Source organism: Mustela putorius, unplaced genomic scaffold (assembly GCF_011764305.1).
Source record: "Mustela putorius furo isolate JIRA1106 unplaced genomic scaffold, ASM1176430v1.1 tig00003845_pilon_pilon_pilon, whole genome shotgun sequence".
Lineage (NCBI taxonomy): Eukaryota > Metazoa > Chordata > Mammalia > Carnivora > Mustelidae > Mustela > Mustela putorius.
This window is the reverse complement of record NW_025421998.1, coordinates 37,515,160-37,542,974: the sequence shown is the minus strand read 5'-3', so window position 1 is coordinate 37,542,974 and position 27,815 is coordinate 37,515,160. Positions and strand designations below refer to the sequence as shown.

General features: G+C 38.5%; 1 protein-coding gene across 5 annotated transcripts in view; it reads right to left on the bottom strand.

The window, feature by feature from the left end:
• The window catches only part of CASD1 (CAS1 domain containing 1), a 93,625-nt gene extending 71,119 nt beyond the window's left edge, over positions 1 to 22,506 (bottom strand). For 3 of the 5 annotated variants that reach the window (XR_006601322.1, XR_006601323.1, XM_045062709.1), the window contains exons 1-3: positions 21,531 to 22,096; positions 13,566 to 13,662; positions 12,872 to 12,992 (exon numbers count right to left, since the gene is read on the bottom strand). Coding sequence is in view for 3 of the 5 variants with exons in the window: in XM_045062709.1 (XP_044918644.1) it covers positions 12,872 to 12,992; positions 13,566 to 13,662; positions 21,531 to 21,663 (351 nt within the window). In the remaining 2 variants the exon portion in view is untranslated. Of the gene's footprint in view, positions 1 to 12,871; positions 12,993 to 13,565; positions 13,663 to 21,530; positions 22,097 to 22,416 lie in introns of those variants that run through there. The other 2 variants (XM_004767861.3, XM_045062708.1) reach the window with 2 other exon arrangements.
• Between the last annotated feature and the right edge of the window lie 5,309 nt (positions 22,507 to 27,815).

The following is a 27,815-nucleotide window of genomic DNA, read 5'->3' as shown; positions in this document are numbered from 1 at the left end:
AATACCAAAAAATAAGTGATACCACATTGTTTCTATGTGATTTTTAACACTTATGATATAATTCAAAGATAAAACCTCAACTACGAATAAGCAAACAAATATGTAAACATGCCTAATAAATTACCTTTCTGCCCAGAATGCCACATTCCAGTTTAGTCCTAGTATTATCTATGGCAGGGATGGTTTGCTCCTCTGCATTTCCTGATCCCATCTCAGTCCCCGACCCCCATCCCAGGCCCGACGCCCGTTAGAAAGAGCCACATGACTAGTTCTGGCCAATGTTATGTGCTTAGATGTGATGTGGGTCACCTTCCACTTCCCAGGGCAATTCTCTAGTCTCTGGCTTAACCTAATGCTGAGACTGCAGAGGGAGAATGTTTCAAATGGTAAAACTAGAAGAAAGTACAAATTCCAACAAGCAGGCATCCCTGATTGAGGATATAGAGCAAAGCCTCCTGCCAGCCCACCTATCACATGCACCACTAAGTGAGAAAAGCATTTTGTAAGACTGTAGAGTGGTTTGTTGCTGCAGCAACAACTAGTCTGTTCTCACCAGTGTACTAGTACCAGCTCTGTCTGAACAAAAGCACACATCCAGGACTCTAGGTTATTTTGGGTTTCCAGTTGAAGACTGGACATAAGTGGTCCAATTGAAGACAAAAAGTAAGGTTTGGAGACACCTTCTTGTAACCAAGCTGTTCCATATAAAGAATAGAAATCCTTTCAGAGTTAGAAATCCAGGGTGGGCTGGGGTGGAGGTAAAATAAAATAAAGAAACGAATTCTCTTCCTAAAACGAAGGTTGAAATGTCTTCATTAATTTAAGCAGACAAATAGAGTTTATATTTATATCTCTGTGAACTAAAGCTTGCTTTTATCTGCAGGCTAACATTTAAAATTCAAGCATCATTTCCCAAAAGGACTCTTGGGACCAATGGTATTTTAAGGTGTGTTCTATGAAAGAGGTTCCTTGATCCCATATATATTGGAAATACTGGTTTAGACAAAATCACACGTGTGTTTTCCTCCTACTATCCCATTCTGACCTTGTTGAGGTTTTTCTTCAGAGAACTAATATGTCATGAACTTTCTTTCTCCTCCTTTTGCAAAGCTCAGTTAATTCAACTCAATCTCTCTCTTTTTTCCTTTACCATTTTAATGGAACATTTGATATATACAATGTCACAAATATAATCACAAAGCACAGTAAACAAATAAGCACTCATGAGCCCATGGCACAAATCAGAGCATTACCAAGACAGAGTGATCTACATGAACCTCTCCTTTTAATTCCTTGTTTCACCCAAGGGAACCACTACTTTGAAATTCATTTATATTTTGCTTTCTCTTTTATCATATTGTTTTGTCACATGGATATACATCCTTAAATGATATATTGTTTCATGTAACTGGCTTGCTCTCCAACTTTTAATTTTGAAAAATGTCAAACTTAAAAATGTCAAACTGGGAGCAAAATGACAAAATTATAATGAACACCCCAATCACCCTTTATCAACTGTTTACATTTTCTGTACTAGGTTTTTTGTCTTTCTCTGCAGAGACATATACATTGCTTCTCTCTTATTGAACCCTATGAAAATAAACTACAGACATAGCATTTCACCTTTAAAGATTTTTTTAAAAATTTTAATTTTTATTTATTTGACAGAAATCACAAGTAGGCAGAGAGAAAGGCAGAGAAAGAGAGCGAGGAAGGGAAGCAGGCTCCTTGCTGAGCAGAGAGCCCGATGTGGGGCTTCATCCCAGGACCCTGGGATCATGACCTGAGCCAAAGGCAGAGGCTTTAACCCACTGAGCCACCCAGGTGCCCCAGCATTTCACCTTTAAATACATAAAGCATGCATTTCCCAAGAACATAAATATTCTCTTATATAACCACAATACTATACTCCCACCTAAGAAACTCGACATTGATAAAATATTAATATATGGTCCACATTCAAATTTCCCTAATTTCATAATAATGTCCTCTCTACCACTCTTCTATTTTAATCTAGAATTCAATTAAAATAAGGTATTTAGTTATCATGTCTCTTTAATCATTTATAATCTAGAGCAACTCCTGGCCTTTTAAAACCTTCCTACATTGAGTGGAGGGCAAGCAATATGGTGTAGGAGACCTAAATTTTGTCTGGTTCCAATTTTCAACCAGATAGTTATCAAACTATTCTGAACACCTACAAATTCAACAGGAGATCAAAGAAAAGAATAGGAGCAATTCTAAGAACGGAAAAGCAACCACTTTCTGGAAGACAGGACATGTGAAGAAGTGGATCTGAGGTGATATACGGGAAGACAGACTGCAGGGAAGGGAGTCTCCAGTCAGCTGACTCCCAGCAAGTGATAGAGCAGTGGAGCACAAAAGTAGAACTTTTAGAAGTCTGTTCCAGTGAGGGATGTCACTCTAGTGGCTAAGCTGAGGATGGAAACATTGTGGGGAAAGTATGGTCTCAGGTCCTCAGTGTCACAGAAAGACCATGGTGCCTAAGTGTGGCAGAGCTCCCGGGGATCAGAGCCAGGAAGCTAGATGCACCCAAAACCATAAGATCCATAACCAGCAAGGAAACTGAAGCAGTAATCAAAAAATCTCCCAACAAACAAGAGCCCAGGGCCAGGTGGCTTCCTAGGGGAATTCCACTAAATATTTAAAAAAGAATTAATACTTATTCTTCTGAAACTGTTCCAAAAAATAGAAATGGAAGTAAAACTTCCAGACACATTTTATGAAGCCAGCATGACCTTGATCCTAAAACCAGACAAAGACCCCCACCAAGGAGAATTACACATCAATGTCCCTGATGAACATGGATGTAAAAATTTTCACCAAGATACTAGCCAATAGGATCCAACAGTACATTAAATGAATTATTCACCAAGACCAAGTGGGATTTAAATCAATGCGATACACTACATTAATAAAAGAAAGGACAAGAATCGAATGATCCTCTCAATAGATGCAGAAAAATTATTTAACAAAGTACAGTATCCTTTCTTGATTAAAACTCTTCACAGGGGTGCCTGGGTGGCTCAGTGGGTTAAGCTTCTGCCTTTGGCTTGGGTCATGATCCCAGGGTCCTGGGATCGAGCCCCACATTGGGCTCTCTGCTCAGCGGGGAGCCTGCTTCCTCCTCTCTCTCTCTCTGCCTCTCTGCCTACTTGTGATCTCTGTCTGTCAAATAAGTGGATAAAATCTTTAAAAACAAAAACAAAAACTCTTCACAGTGTAGGGATTGAGGGTACATCCCTCAGTATCATAAAAGCCATCTACGAAAAGCACACAATGGATATCCTTCTCAATGGAGAAAAACTGAGACCTTTCCCCTAAGGTCAGGAACATGGCAGGGCTGTCCACAATCACCACTGCTCTTCAACATAGTACTACAGAAAACTATAGAATACTCATGAAAGAACTGAAAGACACAAAGCAATGGAAAAGCATTCCATGTCCATAGATTGGAAGAACAAATATTGTGAAAATGTCTATGCTACCTAGAGCAATCTACACATTCAATGCAATCCCTATCAAAATACCATCAACTTATTTCACAGAAATGGAACAAATAATCCTAAAATGTGTATGGAAACAGAAAGGACCCTGCATAGCCAGATGAATATTGAAAAAGAAAAGCAAAGCTGATGGCATCACAATTCTGTACTTCAAGCTCTATTACAAAGCTGTAATCATCAAGACAGTATGGTACCAGCAGAAAAGCAGACACATAGATCAATGGAATAGAGAGCCCAGAAATGGACCCTCAACCCTATGGTCAACTAATCTTTGACAAAGCAGGAAAAAATGTCCAATGGGAAAAAACAAAACAAAACAAAACACAAAACTGTCTTTTCAGCAAATGGTGTTGGGAAAATTGGACAGCCACATGCAGAAGAATGAAAATGGACCATTTCCTGACATCACATACAAAAACAGACTCAAAATAGATGAAAGACATAAATGTGAGACAGGAATCCATTAAAATCCTTAAGGAGAACACAGGCAGCAACATCTTTGACCTCAGCCACAGCTAATTCTTCCTAGAAACATCACCAAAGGCAAGAGAAACGAGGGCAAAAATGAACTACTGGGATTTCAAGATCAAAAGCTTTGCACAGCAAAGGAAACAATCAACAAAACCAAAAGACAAATGACAGAATGGGAGAAGATATTTGCAAATGACATCAGATAAGGGGCTAGTATCCAAAATCTATAAAGAATTTACCAAACTCAACACCCAAAGAACAAATAATCCAGTCAAGAAATAGGCAGAAGAAATGAACAGACATTTCTACAAAGAAGACAGCCAAATGATCAGCAGACACATGAAAAAGTGTTCAACATCACTCAGCATCATGGAAATACAAATCAAAACCACAATGAGATACCACCTCATACCAGTTAGAATGGCTAAAACTAACAAGTCAGAAAACAACAGATGTTAGCAAAGATGCAGAAAAAGGGAACCCTCCTACACTCTTAGTGGGAATGCAAGCTGGTGCAGCCACCCTGTAAAACCATATGGAGGTTCCTCAAAAAATTAAAAACAGAGCTACCCTATGACCCAGCAATTACACTTACTGGGTATTTACCCGAAAGGTACAAATGAGGTGACCCGAGGGGGCATATGAACCCTAATGTTTATAGCAGCAATGTCCACAATAGCCAAACTATGGAAACAGGTTAGATGTCCATAGACAGATGAATGGATAAAGATAAAAAAAGAAACTGAGCCTGGGTGGCTCAGTTGGTTAAGCAACTGCCTTCTCCTCAGGTCATGATCCTGGAGGCCCAGGACCAAGTCCCACATCGGACTCCCTGCTTGGTGGGGAGTCTGCTCTCCCTTTGACCTCTCCACTCTCTCTCTCTCTCAAATAAATAAGTAAAAATTAAAAAAAAATCTATATATAATGGAATATTATGCAGCCATAAAAATGAAATCTTGCTGTTTGCAACGATGTGGATGGAATTAGAGGGTATTATGCTAAGCAAAATAAGTCAACCAGAGAAAGACAATTATCAAATGATCTCTCTAATCTGTGGAGTTTGAGAAACAAGTCAGAGGATCACAGAGGAAAAGAAGAAAAAATGAAATAAGACAAAACCAGAGAGGGAGACAAACCATAAGAGACTCTTAATCTCAGGAAACTAACTGAGGGTGGCTAGAAGTGGAGGGTGATGGGAGAGAGAGAGAGGCTGGGTGATGGACATTGGGGAAGGTATGTGCTATGGTGAGTGCTGTGAATTGTGTAAGACTGATGAATCAGAGTCCGGTACCCGAAACAAATAATACATTATATGTTAATAAAAAAAATAAAACTCTTGTACATCAATTTATTGTATTTATATATATCAAATATTAAGTTTATTATTTTTGTAGAGTCTAGGCCAGTTACTACAATGCACCAAATCTAGATTATAAACAGCACTGATAGTTACCTTCTTGTATGTTTCTTAATAAACGAATAATCAGAGTTTCCCTAATAATAGTTCTATAGGTTCACAGGCTATACAAATGTACACCCTCACATGATACTGGATGTTATTTTCTGAAGTGTTTCTAACAATTTATACTTTCACCAGCAGTTTGAGATACAGAATCTTTAATAAATCTTGACAGACTTCATATTTTTTGCCACTGTAAAATTTAATTTCTGTCACTAAAGTAGGTATATAATGGTATCTCACTATGATCTTCATTCGAAATTCCCAAATTAGAAATGTTTAAACACCTTTCAGATTTACACTAGGATTTATGTTTCCTCTTCTTTGAAATGCCTGGTCATGCTTTTCTTCTTTTGTTTCCTACTGAATTGTCTTCTTTTTTTTTTTTTTCTGAATCCTTGTATGTCTTGGATGTATGTTATAAATATTTTCTAGTTCATAGCTTGCTTTTTCTTCTATAAGGTATTTTTTTTTAAGATTTTATTTATTTGACAGATCTCAAGTAGGCAGAGAGGCAGACAGAGTGAGATGGGGAAGCAGAGAGCCTGATGTAGGGCTCCATCCCAGGACCCTGGGATCATGACCTGAGCTGAAGACAGAGGCTTTAACCCACTGAGCCACCCAGGCACCCCTGTAAGGTATCTTTTGATGAACAGATTCTCTTAATCATAAGGTATGGGAATTTATCCATCTTTCATTTTATGGTTAGACTTTTTATTTTTTTTTTTATTTTCAGCATAACAGTATTCATTATTTTTGCATCACACCCAGTGCTCCATGCAATCCGTGCCCTCTATAATACCCACCACCTGGTACCCCAACCTCCCACCTCCCGCCCCTTCAAAACCCTCAGATTGTTTTTCAGAGTCCATAGTCTCTCATGGTTCACCTCCCCTTCCAATTTCCCCCAACTCCCTTCTCCCCTCTAACCCCCCATGTCCTCCATGCTATTTGTTATGCTCCACAAATAAGTGAAACCATATGATAATTGACTCTCTCTGCTTGACTTATTTCCCTCAGCATAATCTCTTCCAGTCCCGTCCATGTTGCTACAAAAGTTGGGTATTCATCCTTTCTGATGGAGGCATAATACTCCATAGTGTATATGGACCACATCTTCCTTATCCATTCGTCCGATGAAGGGCATCTTGGTTCTTTCCACAGTTTGGTGACCATGGCCATTGCTGCTATAAACATTGGGGTACAGATGGCCCTTCTTTTCACGACATCTGTATCTTTGGGGTAAATACCCAGTAGTGCAATTGCAGGGTCATAGGGAAGTTCTATTTTTAATTTCTTGAGGAATCTCCACACTGTTCTCCAAAGAGGCTGCACCAACTTGCATTCCCACCAACATTGTAAGAGGGTTCCCCTTTCTCCACATTCTCTCCAACACATATTGTTTCCTGTCTTGCTAATTTTGGCCATTCTAACTAGTGTAAGGTGATATCTCAATGTAGTTTTAATTTGAATTTTCCTGATGGCTAGTGATGATGAACATTTTTTCATGTGTCTGATAGCCATTTGTATGTCTTTATTGGAGAAATATCTGTCCATATCTTCTGCCCATTTTTTTTATATGATTGTCTGTTTTGTGTGTGTTGAGTTTGAGGAGTTCATTATAGATCCTTTTGTCTGTACTGTTATTTGCAAATATCTTCTCCCATTCTGTGGGTTGCCTCTTTGTTTTGTTGACTGTTTCCTTTGCTGTGCAGAAGCTTTTGATTTTGATGAAGTCCCAAAAGTTCATCTTCGCTTTTGTTTCCTTTGCCTTTGGAGACATATCTTGAAAGAAGTTGCTGTGGCTGATATCGAAGAGATTACTGCCTATGTTCTCCTCTAGGATTCTGATGGATTCCTGTCTCACATTGAGGTCTTTTATCCATTTTGAGTTTATCTTTGTGTACGGTGTAAGAGAATGGTTGAGTTTCATTCTTCTACATATAGCTGCCCAATTTTCCCAGCACCATTTATTGAAGAGACTGTCTTTTTTCCACTGTATATTTTTTCCTGTTTTGTCACAGATTATTTTTATTTATTTTATTTTTTTAAAAGATTTATTTATTTGACAGACAGAGATCACAAGTAGGCAGAGAGGCAGGCAGAGAGAGAGAGAGGAAGAAGGGAGGAAGCAGGCTCCCCGCTGAGCAGAGAGCCCGATGCGGGGCTCGATCCCAGGACCCTGAGATCATGACCCGAGCCAAAGGCAGCAGCTTAACCCACTGAGCCACCCAGGCGCCCCATCGCAGATTATTTGACCATAGAGTTGAGGGTCCATATCTGGGCTCTCTACACTGTTCCACTGGTCTATGTGTCTGTTTTTATGCCAGTACCATGCTGTCTTGGTGATCACAGCTTTGTAGCAAAGCTTGAAGCATCCCTAATGTGATGCCCCCCGTTTTATTTTTGTTTTTCAACATTTCCTTAGCGATTCGGCGTCTCTTCTGATTCCATACAAATTTTAGGATTATCTCCTCCAGCTCTTTGAAGAATAATGGTGGAATTTTGATCGGAATAGCATTAAAAGTATAGTTTGCTCTAGGCAGTATAGACATTTTAACAATGTTTATTCTTCCGATCCAAGAGCATGGAATGGTCTTCTATCTTTTTGTGTCTTCTTCAATTTCTTTCATGAGTGTTCTGTAGTTCCTCGAATACAGATCCTTTACCTCTTTGGTTAGGTTTATTCCCAGGTATCTTATGGTTCTTGGTGCTATAGTAAATGGAATCGATTCTCTAATTTCCCTTTCTGTATTTTCATTATTAGTGTATAAGAAAGCCACTGATTTCTGTACATTGACTTTGTATCCTGCCACGTTGCTCAATTGTTGTATGAGTTCTAGTAGTTTTGGGGTGGAGTCTTTTGGGTTTTCCATATAAAGAATCATGTCATCTGCAAAGAGAGAGAGTTTGACTTCTTCATTACCAATTTGGATACCTTTTTTTTTCTCTTTGTTGTCTGATTGCTGTTGCTAGGACTTCTAATACTATGTTGAACAAGAGTGGTGAGAGTGGGCATCCTTGTCGTGTTCCAGATCTCAACGGGAAGGCTGCAGGCTTTTTACCATTGAGGATGATATTTGCTGTGGGTCTTTCATAGATAGATTTGATGAAGTTCAGGAATGTTCCCTCTATCCCTATACTTTGAAGCATTTTAATCAGGAACAAATGCTGGATTTTGTCAAATGCTTTTTCTGCATCAATTGAGAGGACCATGTGGTTCTTCTCTCCTCTCTTATTAATTTGTTCTATCACATTGATTGATTTGCAAATGTTGAACCATCCTTGTAGCCCAGGAATGAATCCCACCTGGTCATGGTAGATAATCTTTTTAATGTGCTGTTGGATCCTGTTTGCTAGGCTCTTGTTGAAAATCTTAGCATCCATATTCATCAGTGATATTGGTCTGAAATTCTCCTTTTTGGTAGGGTCTTTGCCTGGTTTGGGGATCAGGGTAATGCTGGCTTCATAGAAAGAGTCAGGAAGTTTTCCTTCTGCTTCAATTTTTTGAAACAGCTTCAGGAGAATAGGCGTTATTTCTTCTTTGAAAGTTCAGTAGAATTCCCCAGGGAATCCATCAGGTCCTGGGCTCTTGTTTTTTGGGAGGTTTTTGATATATTGGTCTATTCAGGAGGATCTGTCAACTCTTCACTGTAATTATATTAATTTTGCTTTATACACTTTAAGGTTAATTTATTTTATGCCCACGAGTGTAAAATCTTAGTGACTTGAAACTTTTGTCATTAAAAAGTATCTGTATCTTTAATAACACTTTGCGTTACAATCTATTGTCTTACATTAATATGCCTTATCTTTCTTATTTGTCTAGTAAATCTTTTCTCATTTTAAATTAAAACCTTCCATAGCTTTTTGTTTTAGATATGTCTTTTTAAGCAGCTGAAAGTTCTTTTTAAAGCCAATCAGAAAATCTGTGTTTACTTGACAAGTTTAGACTATTTGCATTTATTTTGATTATAAATGTTTTTCTCATTGCACTTTTTGATTTCTATCTCCCTCACACATTTTTATAATATATGTGGAATATATATAAAAAGTGATTTTTACATGTACATGTATGGTTTAGTATAGGTAGATACGAACACATGTGTATGAGCATATACATGTGTGTGCATGTTATGTATGTGTGGGACATAGATTTGGCATTAGAGGAGTTTGGTTTTAATTTTTTTCTTCTTCTGGTTTGGAATTCATCCACCCTAATTCTATCCTTTTAGCTCTTGCTCTTGATATTTTACTATCATCTTTAACTTAAGTTCTAAAGTAAGATAATACCTAAAAGAATAAAGAGGAACTTTAGAAAACTTTGTGATCTGGGAAGCCTGGGTGGCTCAGTTGGTTAAGCGGCTGCCTTTGGCCCAGATCATGATCCCAGCATTCTGGGATCGAGTCCCACATCGGGCTCCTTGCTCAGCGGGGAGCCTGCTTCTCCCTCTGCCCCTGTCTGCCATTCTGTCTGCCTATGCCCTCTCTCCCTCTCTCTCTCTGTGACAAATAAATAAAATCTTTAAAAAAAAAAAAAAAAAGAAAGAAAAAAAAAAGAAAACTTTGTGATCATATCCCTCTGAACTTACATGCTATTATTAGCCAGTTCTTTAATATGGTCTTTTTATAAAAAGTGTAAAAAGATATAATTTTATACACTTTTGATTTACATACCTCCTTAGGATTTTCTCTAACCATTGCTTTTTATATTTCAGATCATTTTTTCTGAATTATTTCCCTTCTTCCATTTATGCTTTAGAAAATCCTTTATTATAAATCTATCCAGCAGTAAACCCTTACTGCTTTTGTTTATCTGAAAATGTTCTAAATTTTGAGAATAGACATTTGTATGCTCAGTACACAATTCTAGATTGAAATTTCCTTTGTCTTAGAAGTTTAAAGTTACTATTCTAGTGTCCTCTGGCTTCCAATATTACCACTGAGAAATCTGCTGGCCCAAAGCTTTGCCTTCTACATACAAAGCATTGCAGCCTTTGGCATCTGTCTTCAGGGCAGCCTGAACCTCCACTGAGTGCTATTATTGTTCCCGTCTCTGGTTTTGACTCATGGTTTGTTCCTTTTCTGGGGAGTGTCTCCCATTTCCTCAAAGTCTAGAAATACATCAACAAGTATATATTTTTTAATCTAGGATCTAGCTGATTTGAGGTCAAGGGGCCCCCAGAGTATCTAGTTTGCACTCTGGCTGAAAGCAACACAAACAGAGCTTTTCTTGTTTGTTTGTTTGTCTGATTTACTGCAAGACTTCAAGTTTTTAATATCCCAGACTAAAGTAAAACCATCTAAAAGGGAGATATGATGTCCAGCTCTGCCCAAATTTATTTGACCAGAGCTTTTTGTAGAACTAGTCTTCCACAAAATGGAATTTGAGAAAAGAGTCCTGTTCTACAGCTCATTTTTTTTTTTTCCCTCAACACAGAGAAGAAAAATTCAAATGAATTATCTTCAATACTCCTACTCTTCCCAAAGATACCCATACCAAGGCTAAAATAATAATAATCAGCCTCTCCAATATGCCAGGTTTTGTAAGATACAAGAAATGTATTTTAAAAATAATAATGATAATATACTATCTCTGTCTTCAAGGTGTTTAGACAAGGGAACTAAGTAAAATACATTTTGGCAAATGTTCCACCAGCAGTTTGAACTAGTTTCTCAGCAACTGTCTCTCTTAGACTATGACAAACTGTCTTTGTTTCTTTTTTAAATGCACACAAATTTAAATGTATCTTGTTTGATAATTGTGGGTTAACTGAGCACCTCTAGAAAATAAAGACTGGAAACCTTGTGTTATAACCAGGGTTCTGAAACAATGTACCATATTGTACCCACTTTTGGCTGTAAACTAAATCATAGTTTTTTTAACTAACTGCTGCCAAATCCATTATTCTAATTTTCAGAAATTCATACTAGCCTAGAAATATTAAAACTGCTTCTTTGAAGTTAGAAATCTCTTTACTTTTTACAAGTTCACTGAAAGTATTTTACTTTAAAAGTATGATAATCTCATATCATTAAATAGTTTAAATCTTTCTGTATAATTTTGTGTATATAAATACAAATGAAAAATACAATTACAGATATCAAAATAAATGAATAGTGGACTTTATCACTTACCCTTGTTCAAATTTAGAATCTATACTACCCTTTCCTAGCAGACAAAATCTTGAATAGCCAATGGACTCTTCTCACAGGAATAGTTCCCAAGGATGTAGTGACTATGTTGACTAGATACATACTTAGCTGGGAAGTCCCTCACTTTTCAACTCCTTACCACAGGGCTAATTGAGGGGAACAAGCAGATTTTCATCATAAAATCATTACCTATTCCCCCTACAATTCTAAACTTTCTTGTATTTTACTTTTCTCTCCCTGCTATCACCCACTCCCAATCATCCACAGTTGAAGACAGGGACTGGAATTTTGGATCACTTAAAAATGTATAAAAAGAAAGACAAGATGAGGTAATCCACAAAATATTAACTAATCAACAAATTAACAAATATATGTAGGGAGATCCATTCTTGTTAGTTTTCAAAGACAGATACATTTTTAAAATCAGAAATTTTCTATAAAAAGAGCAGAAATTTGTCGCATTGTTGTTTTATGTATACAGTATAATTGCCCAGTGCCAGCAAAGCTGCAGAAAATTAGGTCCTGATGGACATTGCTAATAGCAGTGTAAATTAAAATAGTTTAGTGCTTTAATCAGTAGCTTTAAAAATGTTTGTATTCTTTAACCTAATATTTGCATTACAGAGATTCAATTCTATAGAAATAATCTAAAAAGCAGAGTTTTCATGCAAAAATGTAATCAAGAATGTCCTTTTTTTAAATTGTAAAATTAAGAAAAAATAGAAAATTACAAAAAGAAAAGAAAATTATATAAAATTATACATATATCCACTCAATAACACATTGCCATTATGAAGATACTTATATTGATTATATAATAATATGGTGAATTATGGTAAGTGGTGGGGAAAGAAGCAAGACATAAATTGTACATGCTAAAAGATCACAAGATTATTATCACTTTTTTAAGCGATTAAAAAGAAATATGGCAAAATATGAAAAGAAGAATGAGGGATATTTGCTCTTAGTGTTCTAAGGAATTCTAAAATGTTTTTCTACTGAAAGAACTTGCTATTTCTGAAAATTAGTAGTTTATGGTATAAAAGGTTTACTAATACCTTATCCACCACTTCTTCTTGTGTTCTCCATTATGTTCCCCATTATGGCTACCATCCCTTTTTCCCTCTATCTTTCCCAAAACCAAAGTAAAACTTTTATAGTTCTCTTTGTTAATGTGGAGAGGAATATTCCTCCTATAACTACCCAGTTAGTTAACTTCTAAAACAATAACCTAATGGAGAGAATAGATAAGTTTTACCTTATTTCCTTCTTCTTTGAATTGGGGATTGATTATTTTTACGAAAGAATAAAACAGCTGACGAATTCTTGAATCGCCAATAAATGCAATATGTTTATCTACAAGACAATTCTTTGCTTCACTGAAATCAACAAAGAAACATTAATTGCAGTAATAAAATCAGCATGTTGGCATTTCAAAGCACATAGTTTGTGAAGAAAGTAGTACAGGATTATCATACACACACTTATGTTGCTTTAGAGATAGGTGGCCCAGTTTGTTTAACCAACCAGCCTGTGGACGATAAACTAACTCTACAATGATCAATAATTACAATCCTCATTTATTAAGTGTTTAAGAGGCACTCTAAGTTTATTAAGTGCTTTGTATCTGTCATCTCAGAATAACTCCATGAGGTAGATATTCAAGCCCTAAAGCAACAGTCCTTCACTCACAGGCTACTTACTGCCTTGGGCCTGATTCTCTCTCACCCGAGTTAAAGAAGCTTGGACAATTTATTTCCCTAATGCTTTTGGCAGGAATCTTCATCTGGGCTCGCCCCCACCTCCCCTCCCACCCCCACTCTGTCAGCAATTCTCTACCATCATAGGGAAAAGTACCATATAGTATTTTCTTTGCTTCAGTAACCGCTCTCCACTAGATATTAAGACACATGCTAGAAAAGAAAACAAGCAACAAAATGAAGAAACCTTACCTGATTTTGTATTTATGCATCATACAACTGTGAGGTTGCCAAACTTTCTCTCCGAGAAATCGGCCACTTGAGAGAAGGTATTCACATGAATCATTGCCTGTAATGGTTCAACAAACAGTGTGTAAACAATAGTCATATTTTTGTATGTTGATTATCTGACCTCATGTAAGCTCTCTGAGATGAAAAAATACAAAGTTTTCTATGCTTCACTATACGTTCTAGGTGGATATTACTCATACATGAGAAGCACAGTAAATATCAATACATTAATATTCAAGAGGATAAGAGCCACTAATGACAGATGCTTCACTGTAGAAGGGACTCCTAATTTCTAAATGCTATATTTTTAAATGCTATATTCAGAACTGCCTTCTGCTTCAGGTCTTTTTCTAGGGACATGATCTCAAACTAGTCCTTGTATCTGTTTACCACTCCTACTTGAAAAAGAAAAGTTTAAGGAATAAAAAAGAAATGGCTTCATTAATTACTTTATTCAATTACTATAATGTATAATCCATTTGTACAACTGGAAAAGCAGTAATGAAGATATTTTATATAAACCTATTCCCTGGGGTGCCTGGGTGGCTCAGTGGGTTAAAGCCTCTGCCTTTGGCTCAGGTCGTGATCCCAGTGTTCTAGGATGGAGCCCCATATTGGGCTCTCTGCTCAGCGGGGAGCCTGCTTCCTCTTCTCTCTCTGCCTGCCTCTCTGCCTCCTTGTGATCTCAGTCTGTCAAATAAATAAGTAAATCTTTAAAAAAAAAAATAAACCACCTATTCCCTGATTTTCACAACTTCCCTGTGAGGAAGTATGATAGCCCTATTCTGTAAATGTGCAAACAGAAGATTTATTTAAGAAGTTCCTACTGGGGGCGCCGGGGTGGCTCAATGGGTTAGGGCCTCTGCCTTCGGCTCCGGTCATGATCCCAGGGTCCTGGGATCGAGCCCCACATCGGGCTGTCTGCTCAGCGGGGAGCCTGCTTCCTCCTCTCTCTCTCTGCCTGCCTCTCAGCCTACTTGTGATCTCTATCTGTCAAATAAATAAATAAAATCTTTAAAAAAAAGAAGTTCGCATTGAGCTTACCAAATTTTACCCTGTTATCATTTACAAAGATAAGACTTAGAACTATGTCAGCTACATGGTGGCTAAAGGCATATAGTATCGGTATCAATAACAAATGTAGATTTCACATTATTAATATTCAGCCTCTCTACTTCTCTTGATGTTCTTGCCTTCCTTTCTGCTCATAAGCCAGCCAACTCCTCCTAGTTTGGTTGAGGCTGTCATGGTTTCATACAGAAAGTTCCACACCTGGGAAACCCTTCAGTTTTGTATAAACGGGAGAGATGATCCCCCTTTTTCCTTTGGCCATTTTATTGGACATTAACTTACATGACTCAAGGAGTTTAAAAGGGAGTGGGAGGTATTAAAAAAGTCCAAATATGTCAAATGGATAAGGGAAAAACAAGATATTTAGAAAAGCCATGGGGTTATAATAAAATATATGTATTATTTAAATTACTTTCTAGTTCTTTATTAAAAGCCACAAAGAGTTAAGGTCAGGAGAGAGGAACACTATGGCACAAAAATGGTACTGAACCATTTAGGATGGGGACAGAGAACACCCAACAATATTTAAAGTAGATCCATTTATCTGGCCAATGTATAGATAAAAGGTCATACAAATACAAGATAGCTATGCATAAATAATGAAGGTGCTGTTATTTCAGTGTCATAAATTCTAAGATGGAACAGGAAGAGAAAGTGGAAATACTGCATTGTTGTGCTGGTAGAAAACTGGATAGGGAAAGCAAAAATATAAATTATTAAAATTTTGCAATTATATATGTAGCCTGTGCAGGGTTTTTTTTTTTTTTTTTTTGGTATTTCAAAGATTTTTTAATAACATCCCTGTAAGAAAACAATAAATAATCAGTTCTTAATTCTTTCCAATTATTAAAAACTAATTCTAGTTCTAAAAAACAAAATTAAGATACATAAATAATCAAGAAGGAGTAAAAAAAGGACTATAAGAACACACAATTAAGTTTTTTTCCTAAGAACATCCTTCTGCTTCATTCTTTTATAATGGTTCTATATTAAAAATCTAGTAAATGTTTAGAACGAAAATTCCACACTTGTAGCATTTCTAACTCTTTAAATACACCTACAAACCAAGCAAAAAGTTAGTAATTTGTATTTTCTAAAAAACTTAATAGAAGTTGCAAATAACTAGGCATTAATTCTGTGGACTTTTTCTTCCTTTTCTTTCTTCTATCTCCCTTCCTTTTGTTGTTATTTAATTTTTGTTTTTTTAATAGAATTCGAAACAGAAACACACCTTCAGTATATGGAATTATATTATTTGTTAAGTATCTACAGGGTTTTCAATATGGTTTTATGAAGTTGGAAGTACAATACCAACATCTTAAAATAACCAGTCTTTTCTCTATCAGAAAATGTGTTTAAAAATGCAGAGTTCTTTTTTCCTCACTATTACCACTCACACATTGTTTTTTAGTAGTTCAGCTAGTGGGAAAAAAAACAGGTATAGACTGACGAATCCATATTGCGCCCACCCCCTAAACAGATCTGGAGTTGTCACTAGAAACATCGTATTTTAGAAACCACTGGTCTTGGGACACGTGGTGACTCAGTCAATTAAGCATCTGCCTTCAGCTCAGCTCATGATCCCAGGGTCCTGGGACTGAGTCCAGCGTGGGTCTCCTTGCTCAGCGAGGAGCCTGCTTCTCCCTCCGCCTGTCACTTCCCTGCTTGTGCTTTCTCTCTCTCAAAATAAATAAAGTCTTAAAAAAAAAAAAGAAAAGAAAAAGAAACTACTGGTATTTCCAGGAAAGAAAATTTGCTAATGAATGCTAGTTGATGATGATGCTTCTTAATATATTTTATGATGCAAAGTTTTTTGGTTTTTTTTTTTAGTAATCTATGTATCTGAAATCGATAGCCTCTGTATAGTACTGGTTGAGGTTCTGTCAGAGGACAGAATGTTTATCAGCTATTTCAATAGATAGAATCTAATATAAAGAACTGTTAGAAAAGTAAAAGAACTGCTAACTAGACAACTGAAAAAGAGACTTTCTTATACTTGTCTGAAAAATAATATAAATAGTGGTGATAATAACTATTATTTAATCTAATTGAAAATAAATCAACCTAATCAAAAAAAGAAAACTCCCACAAAACTCCAGACTCTGAAACAAGCTCCCTTTTCCTGAGAGATATTTTTGGACCAAATCACTAAATGTAATCTAGATGTTAAAATAAATTTAAGTCCCACATCTTTATCATGTATACTAAGTATACATAAATATCTGTTGGCACATATTTCCCTTTCAAAATCTACCCAGAAAAACCCCAAACAAAAGAAAACAAAAAAATCCCAGTCATTATTTTCATTTGTCTCATAATTTAAAACAACCAGTATGAGATGCAAGTTACCAAGTGCTTGGATGAATCAAGCTAGAAACAAAACAAAATAAAATACAAAAAAACTACACACACACACAACTAAAGGGAGAGAACTATCTACTTCAGCTATCTCCAAAACTAAGATTATCTAGATGAATGGCTGCCCTCCTCCTCAGTCTATTATTTTAACCATAAGCATTTTGTTTGTCAATCCAAAGTCTCAGGTTTTTATGTATAATTTTTCTATAATAGAAAGATACTAAAAACAACCTGGACCCGGACCCCAGCAGCAGCTCGTGCCAGGCCCAAGTAAGTATAAAGACAAACACGTGTTAAAAAAAAAGGCTGAGAAACAAAATATAACAACTAAAGAAAACATCTAATGTGCTAAGTAAACCATAACTTGTTTTTCCCTTTGAATAGAAGACCTCTGGCATTCTGTACCTTAACTGGGAAAATCATCCTACCAAAGCTATCTGTTTCATACTACCAACCATGAAAATATCAGACCATAAAGTTTTTAACATGATTTGTGTAATGTTTGTTTGCCCAAAATTCAGCAAGGTCACACTTTGGTCTGTGTTGAAAAATCACCTTTTACATTTTTCCTTTGACAAACTAGGAGTGGCCTCTATTACAGATGCTGTCATATAGATCAGGATCTTTCTGGCAAAGAGAGAAAAGGCTAAGAGACCAAGAGTTGCTTCCTTTTTACTTTAATTTCTGAATTTTGAACTCACTTTTCTCCCAAACATGCAATGATATTTAATATTCACATTTAATATGCCTGGTGACAGAAAGGAATTAGATCTCAAGAAAATTAAGGCATTTGAGACAAGTTTACTTTATCAATTAAAAAATTAAAATTTATCCAGATTGGAACTACCCTTAAGGCTATAGCTACTGGCCTCTTGTCATGGAAATGATGTTTTTAATCTGTAATCACAATATTAATGGACATTTTGTGATTTAGTAATGTTAGAGATTGAGAAAATTCAGAAAAATATAGTTAATAGGATTATTATTTAAAATGTCATTCTACCACTTTATATGAAAGTAATATTAATAATAAAGACCCCTCGGGGCACCTGGGTGGCTCAGTGGGTTAAAGCCTCTGCCTTCGGCTCAAGTCATGATCCCAGGGTCCTGGGATCGAGTCCCACATCAGGCTCTCTGCTCTGCGGGGAGCCTGCTTCCTCATCTCTCTCTGCCTCTCTGCCTACTTGTGATCTCTGTCAAGCAAATAAATAAATAAATAAATAAAAGAAACCCCTCTATCTTCTAAAGTTGAGATCAGAACATACTATTAGAACATGAAATTCAATGAAAACCAAAAGAACCAAATAAAAGGAGAAAAACATAAGGAAATAAGGACTTTGAGAATCTACTTGTCCAATTGTGGTTTATGGAGTTCCTTCTGTATGTTAAGCTCAGATGATTTAAAGATGCATAAAATGCCCTTGAAAGCTCACAGTTTGTGTGGGGAAGATGGATACAAATTACTATGATACAACATAAGTGGGCACTCATTGCTATAGAAACACTAGATTCCTAATTCTTATTTCTGTGGTGGTGACATTTGAATCAGCCCTGAAAGAAAAATCTGCACTTTCTTTTAAGGAGAGAGGTCACTGCAGGCAGAGAAAATTAGGTATCTGTGAGATGCATAAAAGGGCAAAGCATACTGAGACTGTGAGACTGGAGCTTAGAAAGAAGGGAAAAGATAAACATAGGTAATAAAAAGTAAGTTGGTCAGATTTTGAAGTTTTACAAATTCAACTTTTAGAAAACCATTTTACTTGAAAAAGAAAACAAAAACTCGATTGGTACTGTGAGGCTGAATTAGTGTTTCTAAATGATTTAATCCATGTCCCTCTGGAAAATGCTTTCTCACTCCATCTTCTATACATCACCACTGTCTAAGGAGCTCTGAGAAAGGCAGTCCATAACCTAATGGCATGAGGCGGACTAACTGGGTTGTAAATCCTAGCTCAATCACTGACTAATTGTGTGTCCTTAGGCAAGTTAACCTCTCATGCCTCATCTTTAAAATGTAAATAATACCGTAATTCGCTGGATCTAAGACCACTGATTATAAGACACATCACTATTTTATGTAACACTAGGAAAAAATGTTATCAATTAAACTTTGACATGCAATAAAGTTTTTAAGAATTTGTCCTGATTACAGAGATGTCAAAAATGGTGGTGTGGGAAGAAATATGGTAATTTCATCTACCTCACGGAATGGTTGTAAAGACAAAAGGAGTTCAAACATGTAAAACCCATAGTAGAGCAGCATCTGGCATATAATAAGTACTGAAAGTTAGCATGTAATGTTTACCAAGCTTTACTTTCTTTGGTACTTAATTCTTTCTTTCCTTTCGATAGTTTGTAAAGCAAGAGATACTGAAGATGGGTATTGGAGCTGCATTCACTCTACCTTGCCTGAGGCATCTGCACACCCACACACTGGAGATTTTAACATAAAGCATAAACCTTTGTATCTAATGTAAAGCCCTTTCTTATTCTAAAGATTTAGGATAATGTGATTCAAGTGTAGGGTTATCTTTGTGTGAAGAACATTACATCTCACTCAGTTTGACTCTGCCAAAGCAGGAGGATGTCTAAAAACTTCTTGGTAGGATCATTATTTTTCCCAAACAGTCTCTGGCGCAAGTTCTTGACATTCAGTCTGGGCAAGTACACACACCAGGTGTACTGCTTCACACTGAAGACACCGAAGCACCTACGGAAGCTATGACTAGCTTCTGGCCGAGGCTTTATCAACAACCCCAGATTGCTACACTGACTCATAAAGTTCCATCTGACATTGTTTTCTCTGCTGATGACAGATCTTGAAAGGATGAAATACAGAATCTAACTATAATAATTAGTACCCAAGCTTATCAAAAGACAAAAGCACAATATAAAAAGGGGGGGACCAGATATTTATCTTTAGCACTGTAGCACTACAGTTAGAGCATTTACCTTCACATAGACAAAATCGAGTTGGGTTACTGTCATCTTATACCAGACATAAAATGATTAATAGTAGTTAGGAAATTTTCTTCAAAACAACCTCGAGTGCATCAACATTGCTAGTTTCACTTTACATGTGAAAGTGTCTGATTTCCGTTAGATCCACCCAGGATGAACCAAAGCCCAGCCAGATCTATGGCTGTGACCTATAGGAGGGTGAAAGAAAAAGGCCAAAGGGTATAAAGAATTTATCTTTTAAAATCGATTCAGTGCATTTATATACGGAGATATTCATCCAGTAGGGTACTAAAGATTTATAATCCTCGCAGGAAAAAAGGTAGCAAAACTGCTCAAAATACCCTACACTTTGAAAGATCTCCTGGGATGAGAACAGAGCTCAGATTCCAATAATCCACTTACTGAATATTTTGCAAAAGTGGATGCGAAGTTTAATGGGAATAGCGTTAAATGTGCACCTGTCCATTACACAATACATCTTGACCAATTAATCTCATAGTCACCCAGAGCTGTCCAGATAATGGCTTCGATAATACTAAGAGCCAAAAATAAAAGATCCTATCATTATTAATTTCCCTCAGTTTGCCAGCCTCTCTCCTAGTGGCATTTTAACAGAGAAAATTAAAAAAAAAAAAAAAATCAATCAACAAGGACAAGTAAATATCCCTTGATTACTGAAAGATAACTCGTTTTGAAATAAGGTCATATTTCCTTTTACCCTTCACACCAATTTCAAAACCCACACGAAGGCCTCCTTTCAAACTGCTTCCAACGTAACTTCTTTGCCCACCTCGACTCCTGTCAACCCGTAACTTCTTTTCTATCTGCCCCAGCGCATTTACTTTGTAAAAAGTGTGCAACCAGACCCTTTAAACGTTTCTGAATCACACAGGCTGGGTGATACCTCCTCCATTTGGCCAAGGGCATCTTTTGCCAGCTGTCGCCCGGGCGGCAGAGGAAAATGAGGCGGCCCTTGCCGCTGTCCAACAACAGCTCGGCTCTGCAGTACAGGGCAGAGGCTGGATTAAACAAAAGCCAAAGAGCCGGACCCCTAGGGCTCAGAATCGACGACCCCAACTCTGGCAAAGGTGCCCCTGGCCGGGCGGCCTCCGCCTTCGGCGTCCCGGGTTGGCCCCCGAGGTCCGAGGGTCCGACCTGGTGCATGCGAGGCCCGGGCCTGGTGCGGCTCCCCCGGCCCAGGTCGCGCAGGAGCTCGGACCCCGAAAGCAGCTCGCGCCAGGCCCGGATCTGCTGCCCGGACCGCTGCGCTGGCGGCTCTGGGGCCCCAGGACCACGGGCCCTTTTCTGGGGGCGGCCCGCACTGGGGTCCGCTCCGTCGGCCAGGGGCGCCGGGCCCGCAGCCCGGGCCACCTGGGGGCACGTGGGGGCACCGCCTCCCCGCAGGCCCGGCGCGCGGGCTGGCGGGCGGGCGGGCGAACGCGTGAGCGTGGGCGTGTGTTGGGCGAGGGGGGCGGCCTCCAGCCGCCGCGTCGCCTCCTCCCCCGGCCGGCCCAGGCAGGGGGAGGGCCCGCTCACCTCGGTAGCGGCGGGAGGCGAGGTGGCACGCTGCGAGGAGCAGCACGGCCACCAGCGCCAGCACCTTGGCGCTCCTCACGCTGAAGTAGTGGTTGATCTCCCGCTTGCCCAGGTTGTAGGCCAGAGCCGCCATCTTGGTTCCTCCATGACAACAGTGCGCGGCGGAGCGGGGAAGGGGCGCCGCACAGGGGCAGCACTGGGGCTGCCGCCGCCGCAGCCAGGCGAGGAGCCGCCGCCAGCCCCCGCGGCCGCCACCCGCGCCTCCCGCCGGGGAGCCTGACCCCACCGCCGCGGCGCCCCGGGCCTCCACCTGCCCCTCCTCGGCCGCGGCCGCCTCGGCGGCTTTACCCCAGCCTCGCCACCCCTGCTCGGCAGTGCCGGTTCCCCAGGCGCCCTGGACGCCTGTCTCCTCCCCTTCCTCCTCCTCCCCTTTAGCCTCCTGCCTTAATAGCGGCTGCGCCTGCGAGGGGGGTCCGGATGCCCAGTGCTCCGGGGTCGCGGGCCCCAGACCGCTCTCCGGGGTCACCGGGTCATGGGCCCTGGCGGGCGGCGGCAGCGGCAGGGACATGAGGATGTGAGTAGAGGAGACAAGGGGTCCAAGTTAGGCCAGAAGCGAGTCCTGGGGCTTTCTCGTGTCTCTCTGGCCACTACCTGAGCCCAGGTTGGAGGTAACAGAACTACAGGTCACGTTATTCTACTCCCCCCTTCCCCAACAGACCCTTTTCCTTGCCTTTTTATGCCCCCATCACCCCCCCCCCAACCAGGTGGATGTGATATTCCTGGCGTGTGGTCAGTCTGGCTGATCCCAGACGCTCGCCAGGTGTTGAAATTGCTGATAGCCCAAGCACCCAACCCACGAAGAAGACCAGTCAACTCTTAAACTTACTTTCCTGGCCCATTTCCTTTGAAACTTAAAAAAAAAAAAAGAAAAAATTGCCCAGTTCCAGTGGGCGAAGGTACACCAAAGTACAGAGTAGAAGGTACAGAATGAGCCTCGCTTGGTGTAGGTGTTGAGGGGAAAAGATCCTCGCTCTTCATTTGTATCTACGTAAAGGTTGGCTGGGTGGATGCGCCAAACATTAAAAAGTGTGCTCACATGACAGTCATTCCTGCTCCTGAAGTTGGTTAATGTTTTGTGGTTATCGATAAAGCAAGCATGCCTTTGCTTTTATTAAGTGTTAGCCCTCGCCCACTCTTTTTTTTTTTTGTCTCTCCTGTGCTGCCCTCCAGATGCAATGGTTATTTACATTGCTTTCCTATCTATTTGCCTTGTTTAAAGTGAGTCACTGGTTAGGTGGGGTGTTTTCAAGTATTCTTTACAACTTTCCCATTTAGCCATTCCTGAACTTGTGTTTATGAACCCCTCTTAAAATTATAGAATGTAAGATTTGAAGGGACTATTGAGATCTTGTCATCCCAACTCTTTTCATCCAAGAACTCCTTTTATTATGTTTTCATCCGTGGACCCCATATCTTGAAAGATTTTGTCACTTAAATGAAATCACATACATCACTGTCATGGATGTAATGCTAATAAGCAATAAAGTTAAATAAGTGTACAAACACTAGGCACTGTTCCCTGGAAATGGTCGCTTAATTTTGGCTGTCACTCTTCTGATCCAAGTTTGATCACATGCTGGAGGAATTAAATCAGATATTGTAAAAACCAGATAAATAACTCTGCTAACAGCATATGGTCTGCCAATAACATCCTAGCAATTTCTATGATGTCATCAACAGCAAATTAGAATTTCTGATCAGCGTGTGATAACCAGTGTTGGCCCGCAGGATTGATTTAATGCCTGCCAAAAGTAAAGAAACTTGACATTTTATTTAATTGCAATTTCCAGAAGGCTTTCTGAAATATTGTAAATAGCTTGTGGACTTCGTTCTTCCTTCCCTCTAGTTTAAAGCTAAGCCCTCTCCTCTGCTTTAAATCTCTTCCCATCCCTTTCCTTGGGGTCTTGATGACTCCCATCAGTCATCCCTATGTCAATCGTCCTCTCTGTGTCTTCTTTAAGTTCTCCCTCTCTCCTGGCTATTTCCCTTCTACCAATAAGTTTCTCTTTTTAATGAAATATATTCATGGACTATTTCTGTGTGTTTACTGCTACATTTCTCTTTTTTCTGTGACAAGTATCTAGAAAGAGTAATTGACTTTGAGGTCTCCACTGGCTCCACTCCCTTTCTCCCTTCTAAATAACTCTCAAATATGAGGCCTGTGCTCTAGCCTCTTGCTGTTGCCTTGGTTAAGGCATGACTTCTTGCCTGAATTTCCTATTCCTTTCACTTATCTTCCTCAATTCTGGCTTAAAAATCCAATCTTACTGCTTCTCTGCCATACCTCTAACCAGACTGAACTTTTCAAAGCTCAAATCTGATGATGTTAAAAACTAGATAGTGGTTCCATGTTGATTTGCCTACCCCTAAACCATCCAGAATGTTTAGTAATGCTCTGCAGGTTACCTCACCCCCTAATAATCTGATAAAACGAGAAATCATCTGATAGGAACACTTACAGATGTGCATTACTTAAAAACAAAAACAGAAACAACTACAACATTTATCCCTCTTCTTCTAATCAAATATCTATTTCTCATTTTACCACAGGAGGTCATGGGGATAAAGAGGACAAGAAAAGGAGACGAAATGGAGCAGCCAGAACAGTAGGAGGAGCACAATTTTGAGGTGAGAATCTTCTGGTATAAACTGTTTGTTTCACTATATCCATTCATTAGTTTATATTGATCTAATTTTTTATTGTATAATTGACATCTAACATATTAATCTTAGGTGTGCAATGTAATGATTTGACATTTATATATATTTATATATGAAGTATTACACAATGATCAGTCACCATACATAATTAAAAGATTTTTTCTTGTGATGAAAACTTTTAAGATCTACTCTCTCAGCAACTTTGAAATACCCAATATGGTATTATTAACTATACTTCTTTTCAGATTTGGAAAATTCCTCCCTTCTCTTCCTAAAGCTGCCTCTTTCATCTGTATCTTGGTATATCCCTATTTGAGAACTTGGTCTCATAAGTTTCCCTTCTTTATTTCTATCTTCAATTTATTCCTCTTCACTGTTTGCCCTACATATAAGCTCAAATGTTTCCAACTTAAAACACTTTTCTTAATTCACTACACAATCTCTCTTCTCCCTATCAAACTTTTTTTTTTAATTATTATTTTTTTAAAGATTTTATTTATTTACTTGACAGATAGAGATCACAAGTAGGCAGAGAGGTAGGCAGAGAGAGAGAGGAGGAAGCAAGCTCCCCGCCAAGCAGAGAGCCGGATGTGGGGCTTAATCCCAGGACCCTGAGATCATGACCTGAGCCGAAGGCAGAGGCTTTAACCCACTGAGCCACCCAGGTGCCCCCCTATCGAACTTCTTGAAGGAACAATCTGTGATTACCCTCTTTCCTTTCATTCTTTTCTTTTCTTTCCTTCCTTCCTTCCTTCCTTCCTTCCTTCCTTCCTTCTTTCTTTCTTTTCTTCCTTTCTTTCACTGCTTAATTGATTTTTAAGAACTTGAAAACTGACTTCTACTCCTATAACTTAAATCACTTGTTCAAATGTCAACCACATCCTAAATGACCAAATCCAATATCTTTATTCTAGCTTTATCCTTCTTCCCTGAGCAGTGTTGTTGGAATATTTGCTTTCTTAAAATCTTTTCGTTTTGACTTCTATGACATTACAGCCTTTTCTCTCTCCTTTCTCACGCATCTCCAAGAAGAATCCTCTTGCTTTTTCAAATCCTTATATGTAAGTACTTTTCAGAGTTTGCTTGTTTGCTTACTTTTCTTCTTGGGAAACTTATGTTGCAAGTTGGCTTCAACTATCACTTTGGATCCATGCATGCAACTTAGATTCCTCTCATGTGCCCTAGACTTCGTTCATATATCTCAGGGATAGCTTCACTGAGTATCTCCTGGTACCTTAGGTTCAATGTGTTGGAAACCAGTTTTGTATAACTTCGAAACCCATTCATTCTATTATGTTTACCATTTAGTTTACTGACTCTACTGTCTTCAAGTCATGCCTCCTAATTTTTTTTTTTTAAAGATTTTATTTGTTTATTTGACAGACAAAGATCACAAGTAGGCAGAGAGGCAGGCAGAAAGAGAGGAGGAAGCAGCCTCCCTGCCTGAGCAGAGAACCCGATGCGGGGCTCGACCCCAGGACCCCAGGATCATGACCCGAGCTGAAGGCAGAAGCTTTAACCCACTGAGCCACCCAGGCGCCCTATGCCTCCTAATTTTTGACTCATCTTTCTCCTCTGCCTTAGCAAGTATGGGTTTTTAGTTGGGTGTGTGATCACAGATGAGCCATTGGAGAGTCAGAACAAAGTACTAAAACTTCTATTTCTAGTGAATTCCTGTTAAAAATGATTTTAAAAGATAATTCAGGTGATAAAAACAAACTTCACTTAACACCTTGGGAAATGGATAGCTCCTTTCACAGAATTGCAAAATGTGGTGGAAGACCAGGAATTTTTATTGGATAAAAAAATAAAGAACCAAGGAAGAGAAAAAGAGACAATATCTAATTGACTGGCATCACATAGTCAATTTGGGAATGAAAACAAGAAAATAAGTATAAGGTCCAGAGCTAGCTTGATGTTTGCATATTGGCTCACTGCATTTCTGGTTAAGTGGGGGCATTTACAGAGACACTAAACTTAGATAATTTTTGATTTGCTGATGTGGCATGTCTGGGCAGAATGGCTTATCATAGATCTAGGAAGTTATTTCAATATTCCTAACTACAATAAAATAAGGTTTTATTACTATTTCATGTAAGTGCTTTCCTGGTACTCTAACTTGTTCTGTATGTAGAGTCATGTCAAGTGCACATGGAGAGGAATCTTGAGGGGAGTGAGGGAATTCACATTTGTGAAGAGATCAGCAATAGCTCACCTACTTGTTGACTTTAAGCATATTGTACCTATAAGCCTAGCAAATGGATTGACAGATTGTATTATCTACTTTTATTTAAACTCACAGAATAGAAGATGACTTAAAAATCCCTATGGTAAATGTGAATTGAAGATGATTCTAATTATGAAAGCACTAGCAAACAAGAATGTATAGAATGGAATCTTCTGCTAATAACAAGCTTTTCATCAACTACATTACTTGTTTTAAAAAAAAGTCTATCATATACACACATATAGATATATCAGATATATACATAGATTATGTGTCATCCATGACATACGTAGACATGGATAATTTAATTCTGTAAGAAATCAGAAAAAATTTTGAAGTTATCCCAATTATTTGAAATGAGAATTTACATTTGCTCATTGTAAACTACAGATCTTGCTATAAATCTGTGGTGCTTGGAGGTGAGTTACTACTAATATAAAGCCATAGAAATTAACAAGACATTTAGAAGTTAAGCATCCAAACACGAATTAAACCACTGTCTTTAAGACCAAAAAAAGTTTGTGAGCACGTATGAATGTTTCAAATTACATGTATTATATTAGTTTATTAATAGACCAGTACATTTTTTATGACTAAATACATATGCATTAGTTGGAGGGGTGTATGCTCAAATTTTAATGAATATTGAGTGCACAGTCAAAAACCCCAGATCATTTAATTAGTGAATTACTGTATGCTGCTTATTCTGGCTTCCTTAGGCTCTTTCCTTCTCCCAGAATGCTCTGGTTCAGGCTCCAACCTGACCATTGCAATAGATTCCTAGTGCTCCTTTTTCTAATAGCTCACTTTTTCAATCTCTCTCTCTCTCTTTCTTTTGCTAATTGCTGCTAGAGTTATTTGTCTGAGGCTTCTGTTTGGTCTTGTCATTTCCCTGCTTAAAACTTTGGGAGTTCCCTGTCCGTACACACAGAATTCCAATACTCTTACATTGAGGGTTGTCTGTGGTTTGGCCTAAACCACCATGTCTTCTATTTAGCTCTCATTTCCTTCAACCATGCTAAGCTTCAAGCCAGGAACATTATATATCTGTCACCTTGCTCCTCCTCTAACCTTTGCTTAAAATACTTTTTTTCCCTGTACCTCACATTCTGCTTGTTTAAAACCTGTCTTCTTTTTTCCCTACTTCAGCTCTGTTGAGGAGTGACTGACAGAGACAGTTGTTTATATTTCTAGTGTTCAGTGTGATGACTTGATCTATGCAGACTCTGAAATGATTACCACAATCAGAAGAATTTTCTCCTTTAAAGACTGCCCCATTTTGTCTCGTCCATGAAGTAAGCCTATGGCTACTATAACTCTTTCCTTTCTCGGATTTC